The sequence below is a fragment of the Myzus persicae genome, unplaced genomic scaffold (assembly GCF_001856785.1).
Source record: "Myzus persicae strain clone G006 unplaced genomic scaffold, MPER_G0061.0, whole genome shotgun sequence".
Lineage (NCBI taxonomy): Eukaryota > Metazoa > Arthropoda > Insecta > Hemiptera > Aphididae > Myzus > Myzus persicae.
Window position 1 is genome coordinate 174242 of NW_019104089.1, and position 9773 is coordinate 184014.

General features: G+C 27.3%; 1 protein-coding gene across 1 annotated transcript; it reads right to left on the reverse strand.

Moving 5' to 3' along the window:
- Positions 1-3291: 3291 nt before the first annotated feature.
- Positions 3292-8333, reverse strand: LOC111038603 (zinc finger protein ZPR1). Its single transcript, XM_022321768.1, has 6 exons — positions 8068-8333; positions 5476-5889; positions 5143-5419; positions 4910-5070; positions 4407-4676; positions 3292-3486 (listed from the first exon to the last, which is right to left on the reverse strand). Exons 1-6 carry the CDS (start codon positions 8173-8175, stop codon positions 3373-3375), a joined length of 1344 nt encoding a protein of 447 aa, XP_022177460.1. The 5' UTR covers positions 8176-8333; the 3' UTR covers positions 3292-3372.
- Between the last annotated feature and the right edge of the window lie 1440 nt (positions 8334-9773).

Here is a 9773-nt window from a genome sequence, read left to right on the forward strand (position 1 = left end):
ACCGTTGTCTATTACTGAGTGGCACACAAATGTAAACAATATAAACAAGTTGTTTGAGTATGAATTTTAAATGATCATTAGATATGTTATTCAGTAAGCTTTTTGTTCAAGACCTGCATTAAATAGTCAGATCTATGTCCAACACAAATAAGCCGTAACGTTCCCTGGTAACATATTAATAGCTTGCCTTGTGTTGTATACTTGTATGTTAATGTAATTTAGAAATTACTTAAATTCTATTTTGTGACAAAAAAAATTAATTAATATTTTGAGAATGTGCCAATATTATACTCAATTTCAAGACTTAAAAATACATTTTACCTTGAAATATTTATAACGATAACAAAAACTACATTTATCCATTAAACACAATCTATGCAAAATGTCTCAATCAAAATAAAGTATAATTTAAGTATGTATCGTGTAATCATTTTCATTAATCTTTCCCAGGTTTCTCTATAAAGTAGTTTAATAAAAACAGTATGCATCATATTGGACAGCTTCAAAAAATTACATCCAACAGGAGAATAAATGTTGAGTATCTGTATTATGCAAAATTTGTTTGTTCATACTGTAGTTATGAATCTACCATATTTTGACTAGTAATTAAACAATATGCTATTAACAGATTTATACCAATATACCTCTCAAAGGATTATCAGCAAAAATGTTGTTATTCGGCATTCACTACTAGGATAACAATTTTGCATAATTTAACTTAAAGGTTTTACATTTTAAAGGAGCTCACAACATAAAAAAAATGTTGTTTCGAATTATTATTGAATTTAAAATTTTTATAGTTACAACCATTTAAAATAAGTAGGTAAAATCAATTTAAAAAATAATATTTAAGGAGATATTAAGGGATTTAGAATGACCGGGATCAATTTATAATTGTCTTACATGTTTAAAGTTGCTCGTTTTACACAATGATTCGCACATCCAAAAATTGTATTTATGGTATTGCCTTTAGTCTAAAAGTGTGAATTTTGAACATTCTAACACTTAAAACAAATTCTAGTTCAACTAACGTTTTAGTTCATAAAAACCTGTTATAGGTATAACAAAATCGGGAAAAAATATTTTAGGGCAATTACATTATTATGTGAAGAAGTCAATTTGTACACGTATAAGATTATGCAAAGAAACTTGCTTTTACTTAATTCATTAATACTCATTGAATAATGCGAGTAGGAAAGTTAATAATTAATACTCATGCCATTTTTCTTAGAATTAAACTTTCTTTCAAATTAAGAAACTTATTTTTTGTTTTTTGTGCTCATTTAATACATCATTAGTTTATCATAGAAACTAACTTTTAACATTGTGCCATGTTGTTGTGTGGTATAAATTATAGAATACATATTATTATAACTTTTAAATAAATAATATTGAAAACACATTTTATTGAACACAATTTAAATGGCTAGTAATTGTATATACATAACTTGTACAATTATTTTTTCAAGTTCACTCTTTTTTTTGTGCACATTCAATCAATAACAATAAAGGCATCACAATCAGTTGACTTTATTATCAGAAATAATCGTGATTCTAATAACATTGTATCATTAAAAACCCTTTACTTTGCTCTAGTACGTTCAATACTAGAATGTTGCTCCATTTTGTGTAACTATTACCAACTTGTATGGATAAATAAAATTGAAAGAATTCAAAATAAATTCCTAAGATTTATTAATACAAAAATTCCTTATAATTGCATAGTAATTGATCATTGCTAGAACTTCTTAGAAGACTAGTCAACTGGATCAACTCTCTAAGACGTTTATATTTATTTACAAAATCTTTCATGGCACAATAAAAGATAGTTTTCTGCTCAGCCAAATTAATATATCAGTTTCCACATTTAATTCTAGAAGCTGGCCAACCTTTTACATTTATTATCACAAAACACTACACGCGTCTTTTTCCCCTATTAACAGAGCACTAGGAATAACTTACAAAACAAATTTGATATTTTTCATTCCTCTCGAAAAGCGTTGCAAAATAATATATTTTCTTTCTCACCATTTTTTCTATTTAATATATTGTATACTAACTGATAAACACAAGTGTGTAAACATATTAAATTAATATTGTTGTATTTAATGCTAAGATGTTTTATGTATGGATGTTTTTATTCAAACAGTTTAAGCATTTAATTTATTCTGTACTGATTGCCTTCAGGCGTGTATTCCAAATAAATGAATTATGTTGAAAACCGGTAACAGAGTAAAACAGATTATTGGAACATAATATGTTCTATAATATGAATAAAATCCACATAATAATTACTACACATTTATATATAATACATATAGTCACAAATCTAAATACATTTTTAATTGTAGTATCTATCATAGTCCACAATTAACACATTTAACATTTTAGAACAAACAAAATAGAAAACAAATTGTTCTTGTAAAATTTAATTATTACATAAAAATAACAATTAACATTTAACAGTTAGTTCTAATTTTTGTTTTTTTTTGTTTTTTTGATACACAGCTTATTTCCTGTAATAATTACAAGTGATAATCCTGAGTATGGGGAAAGGTCATCAAAGTTTGCTTGCAATAATCTCCCCTCCTAAAATGGAACATAACCAGGGTTTCCTACTTTGCCATAACTAAATTAATATCAATTAATACAGTGGTTCTTAAGCCGAGATCTATCTATTAGCCCCTTATTCCCGTCTATGGAATTTTTAATATTAAAATATTGATTTTGATAATATGAGATATTTTGTAAAAAAAAAATATTATTTGATAGAAAATTAAAAGAGGGTTTTTGACTTCTGCTGAATTAATTGTATGTAGATATTTATGGTTTAAGAAACAACATATATTATTTTCATTACTAATATATAAAAATTATCTGTTAGGTGGTGTTAATAAATAAATAATAACAATAATATTTGGCAATAATTCTAAATCATACTATTGATATAATAAATATGTAATATTACGAATCAGGCATAAGCGATACATTTAATTTATTAATCAAAACTACAAAATAATAATATTAATAATAATAATAATAATAAAAGAAAGAAAAACTATTTAAAATTGTATTTTTCACTTATTAGAAAATAAAATAAGAATTAAACTGAGATAATATATTTTATTATTTATTAATATTGATCAATTTATAAAAGTAAATTAATTTGTAATTAAATTCCAATAAATTGTTCTATGTAGGACTTTCAAATGTGAGTTCAAAACTAATACTTACTTACAACTAAGGGGAAATTGAACTTTAACAATAGTTGAAAAATGAATTACACATATATGAATTATAATTTTACTGTATTACATTTACGATATAATAACGTTTAATTATATTAATTAAATCAAATATTATTTTATAAATTTATTCATAACCATCAACTTTCATATCGTTTATGCCCAGCTCTTCATTCTGTTCATCAGTTCTATCAAACCGCATGATTGAAAGTTTTGGATCCAAATCTGGAGGTGTTAAGCTCTGAAAAAAAGGTTAAATTATAATATCAGTATTGCATACTAAGAGATCACAAAACTTGGTAAGGACTTCGATTTCATACACTACATAAATCCTTAGAAAAAAAATATTTTGTATTCGAAAAATAAGTTTAAAAATCCTCCAAACCATACTCTATTCAGGATTAGAGTACAAGGATTTCATATATACAGATTGAACTACCAAACTCTATTGGCCCCTTGGGCAAAGGTAACCATTGCTCTAACATTAGGTGTGTTTTTGCGGAGGTAACAATAGCAAATAGTTTGCTAACTGTTAACTGATATCACCTAATACGGTATATGTTTGTTCATTGCCAAAGTGAAAATGTATTGTCAAGGGTACGAAAATCACTGATATTTGGATATTATTTATTAACCAAACTGATGAAAAAGTTTAATGATAGTAGCAAATATTTTAGTAAACAATTAACAGTTTTCACTTAAAATATCATTAATGTCAACAATTTTTAATAAAGTGTTCCTGAGACCTTCACAAAATGTGTGTATAAATTGTTTATTGTAACTCATTGATATAATTATGATGTTATAGGTAGGAGTGCGCGCCATTGCAAAGACACTATTATTTTTTAGTCAGCTAAACAATAAACTCTTATCTGAGTATACTATAATATTTAGTACTATGATACAATTAAATCATTTTAAATTATTAGTATTCTTATTACTTGATTATATTTAATATACTCCACAAAAATAAAGTTTCATAAGATTGTTTCAAAAAGATTTTTACAAAATATGATAGTAATAGGAAATGATGTATTATTGCATCAACTACAAATGAATAACCGATGATAAATAATTCAGTATTTAAAGATGTAAGGAATTAGATATGGGTTTATTATAAATGTTAATAATTATAATATGTTGTATAAAAGTAATATTTACCTGAACATAACTATTTCCTGCCGGATCAATGAGTATAATATCAACTGGCATTTTACAAGTCTTAATGTTGTTTAATTTTTCTAAAAATATCTCTGTTTTGGCTATAACACCTCCAGACTGGCTGTCACCAGAATAAAATGCTGTAGCAGTATCCTTCAATTGTTCATACAATGATGTTATGAGACCTTCAATTGTAGTAAAGCGACCACTCAATGAAAGTGCACCAGCTTCAAAATCCAACTGTGGAATGCGAAGACAACATGTTTCTGACTGAAAAGTGAAAAATAGCAGTAATATATGCATACATAAATATATGTATGTATGTACATAAAATAATATTATAATATAATTTATTATTCATAATATATTATAAATATGCAGGATCCCTACGTGATTGTTCTTTATATTAGTGAAATAACCTTAAAAAAAAAAATATTGTTGGAGATAAACATTAGTGTATCAGCTTTGTAGATTTTTTACTAACAAAATTAATGATAAGTCACCTTCAATATATCCCTGTTTAAATCTTCTGGAGATGATACTTTAACAGTAATTTGTAATCCTTGCTTTTCAACACCACCACCTGGTTTAACCTCATTAGTACGATAACCGCATTCTTCACATGTAGTAGCCATAATCACAACTTGTTTGAAGTATGGAATATCTATAAACATTATTGTAGCAAAATAATGATACAATTTTTGTCAAATTGATTGCTGTATGGTAAAATAAATACCTGTCACTTTCATATTAGTTTCACAAATAGATTGACAATTTGGACACGGGTCACTAAACTGAACAATTTCGTCATTCATATTGTTAACAGATGAATCATTAAAAGTTCCTAATGGTTTGATAATTGACTGTGCATTGTTTGTGTCCTGTTCTACTGATAATCCAATCATTTCATCCTGGGCACTATCACGAGTGAACATTTCTGTTTGCATTCTGGGATCAGCCAAGGGCGCAACAGGATTTGAAACAAATATATTCCCAGTTGCATCTTCAAAAACCTACAAAAATTAATTTATAGTTAATTTAAAATAAAATAAATAATAAATATAATTACCATCATTGGAATGGGCTTGGTTAGATTTTTGATACCAATCAATCCATTAATTACAACTTCCATCTTTGATGCTATTTCAGGGTGGGTTAGATCAATAACTTTTTTTTGTTCACTTAAATTAGTAATTGTCTTTGCAATAATGCCTTCAACAGTAGTTACTTGTGATCGTTGTGACATAGGTGGTATTTCAAAGTCTAAATCTAGCACTTGTATGCTTGTGTAGTCTGTTGTAATCACATATCTATCTAAATCTTCTTTGTTTTCAATCTTCAAAGACATACGAACACCTTGTGGCTTAATTTCAATTGCTGGGTCCAACTGATTGTTCTTATAATTGCAATGTGGACAATCAAATGATGATATTACCAGTTCTTTGTAATATGGAATGCGTGTCAACAAGAGCCGTGTGGTACCCTAAAATAATTTTTAGGAGCTTATAAATTAGATAAGGATAAAGTCGATGTGGAGTAATTGTTAACTAAATCTTATAAATTTAATTGTTAATTTTTTGTAATATTATTTTAATAATTATATGTTAATTCTTATATAAGGATTAGGGCGATTATGATTTTGGATGGTTTTTTAAGGTTTCCCTATTGCATATTGTATTCTTAAATAAAAATAAAATTCCTGATATCACAATTTTATTTTGCATATTTTCCAAAATTTAGCATACAATTGTATAAATTGGTTTTTTTATAGTTTTCAATACCAAAATATCAAATAATAAGAACATAATCAACTAAATCTAGGTTTGTATCATACTTTCTATTCAGTTATTCGAAGATGACATGCAGGATATACGGTCAAACATTTAAAACAAGCTATTGTCGTTCATCCCAAGTCTCTAAATTAAGAAATTTATATGTACTTATCATTTTAACTAATAATCATATATTTTTAAACACCTTCTTAAATAATAAAGATATGAAAATGTTTAATGCATATTTTCACTTTTATTTGTATGCTTAAGTAACCTATTTAACTATTTTTAGAGCATACACATTTTAATCTTACAGATAATCATACTAAATAGTATATTCCTGAATAATAAAAAAATGTTTTCCTAGTAAGCCATTATTTTTCAAAATGTCCACATACCAGATTTGTAAATACATTTGTTTTAAAATCTTTTCTTACTGTTTTTTACATCAGAGGTATTGTTGCAATGGTTAATATTATTAAATATCTATACTTATTATCAATTTGAACTTAGTAACTGACTATAGAAATTTTCTTAAAATGATATGAGTTGTTTATAAATGGGAAATGGGCATAAATATGTTATTATTATGTTATTATGTAATATGTTAAATTGTAAATTGTAAATAGCTAAAGAACCATATATACACTAAGTACCTACAGCATTTATAAATACTTTTATCATTATTTTGTTTAGTTCTTTTGACATAATGTTAACATTAACTGGTATTTTTCTGTTATTTTGACTACAAAGCCGATTATAACAGATTGTCTTTTTTAATTAAATTATGTTTTATACACTTTTTTACTTGACTATTAAGCGTATACTGTGCGAATACTGAGGGGCCACTAAACATGTAAATCAAATGATACCATTTAGCATTTAATATAAATAAAAATAATTTACTTAATTATAGAAATATTATAGACAAATACCTTAAAATTAAAATATTCATTTGTGTTAATGATTTATTAGTGTAGCCGTATTTTTTTTTTACTTTAACCAGGGAAAGCGTATTTTGCATAATTTTTATTAGGAAAATTCTACTATTCTTCCGCAATAAACCAACCGTTTCCACATTTTTTTTATACCCAACTGGAATAGGTACTATCATTGATTTTATAATATACTGATAAGCCACCACATAAGAATTTTCGGGGACTAAAAACACACTGTCAGCCACAAGGTTTGCTGCATCTGTTTGCAATAAGCGCGATGTAAACAGGTGCAGCAAGCCAAGTGGCTGACAGTGTGTTTTTAGTCCCCGAAAACTCTTATGTAGTGGCTTATCTGTATATTATAAAATCAATGGTACTACGCACAATGATCAGAACTCTACAAAAAATGTTTATAAGGAAATAAACCAAAAACTAACTCAATATTACAAACTGAAATGAGCAATCTGAACCAACATAATTATCAATTTGCAATATATGAGGGAACAAGAAAACAATAAATGCACAAGCCAATAATTGTAGACTGTAGTTACCAAACCAGGAAAATAAATGTATGATAAATGTATGCTAATAAACCAAGTAAGCAACTGATTATTCAATAATTTATCAAAACAATGTTTTTTTAGTAGAAATGTTAATAGTAAAATATAAAATGTTAAAATAAATAATCGAAGTTGAAGTCCAGGGCAATTTTCTCTCCCAAAACAAACACTATAATGGGACGATAATTCAAAAACTGGTACAGACATACAGTCTTGTCCAAACCAATAGATACAACAACTCTAGTTTTATAAAACTATCGTTATCAACATCAAAAACTCCGCTAGCTACGATACCAATAATCAAATAATTTTACAAACAATAGGTAATAGTGTATGTAGATTAGATTATAAAAAAAGTAACAAAGATGAATAATTCGAACATTATACTCACATTCTTTCCACAACTAAAGCACAAACTCTCGATTACGTTTACTTCCAATCGGTCTACGTCTAATTCTTGGAATACATCGCTTGTATCTGCACTTTTACTGTTCGCCATGACTGTATAGCACAATTCACGGCCTAGCACTATAATTTGAACAAGTTAAAATATAAATTCTGAATTGTTAGATAAACGAATGCAGCAGCCGTAAAATACGATTCAATGGAGACACAAATTAAGATAAAAATAATAATAATAGGTTGTGTGATGATAAAAGAAACACGTACTCCTGTAATATCAGTGATACACTGCACAAAAAGTTAGGTTATAGTGTTCAGTGCATAGAGTAACTCTATGGTTCAGTGTTATACACCATAGATAATAATCATGGGTTGCCTAAATGGCGGGATTTTGATAAAAATATGAATTAAAATAATTAGGGCCGATTAGAATATTTACTTATGTAGTTATGTAACTTATGTTAGACTACCAACCACTAGGCACCAGTGACCCGTACAGGTATTGTCTATAACATTATGCCCAGGAGCACGACTAAGGCATTATATATAATTATCTATTATTATCCGTAGTGCCATATAGCGGCCAACACATATATTTATTATTTACCATTAGGTACTACGGTATTCGAAAAATAATGTTGATGCCTTGGTGGCATTAATCTTAAATTACGATCAAACTCAAACAACGACATAGTCTATTTCAACTTTATTCGTGGTTACTTACAAATATTATGTATGAATCGCTTTTTAAGCAATGTATAAATAAAAAGAAAATTGGGTTTCTGAAGATCAAAGAATCTGAATGAATATGTCAATAGGAAAATTATAAACAGATTCTCGACTAATGTCAAATCTTGAAGATGGATAAGGTACTTTACACAGTGATGGAATGACTCAATTTTGAAAATGCCATCCTTGATAATATGAACCTTGCCCTTACTTATTTCAGTAGACATGAGTTTTAATGGTTATAGCAATAAACAAATCGTAGATAAAATTATTACCTATTTGTCTATACTCATTACCTAATAAAGAAAATGAACTAGTGGGTTAGTGGGTACCTACATAGAACATAATATAAATAAGCAGGAATAACTGTACAGACGTATTGTCTATATTTATATTTGAGTCATAGCCCTTAGGCTATTACATCACAGTTCACATACCTATAATACGTGAGTGTTTGATACCCACTTATATCACAAAATATATTACATGAACATATAATATTGCCTACGATTTGTCTATTTTGATTATATCTTGGGGAATATGTAATATTTAAAATGTTTTCCTGGAATTTCCCCTTGATGCATAGGTATAGAATGGAGGGGGGTTAGGGGGGCTATGGAATATTGTTTACCCTCCCCCACCTGTAAATTTTTTATATTTTTAGAATATTTTATGTTGGGTACCAGAAATATAATAGAATACAGCCATCCTATATAAATTCATCACTCTACGCCTATGCTTTGATGCCAATATTAAAGCATCTACATTTGAAGAAGCTCAAATATGTACCTACGAACAACGTAAATTACGGAAACATCTTATTATCTTAATACCTCAAAATAAGGCTAGTAGTGTTAATAGTTTTTTGATATTCAACTATTCAAAAAGCCTCACATTAAAAAACCAATTTAATATACATCGGTTAATATGTTTTAAATGAAACATTAATGAATAATGAAAAATTAG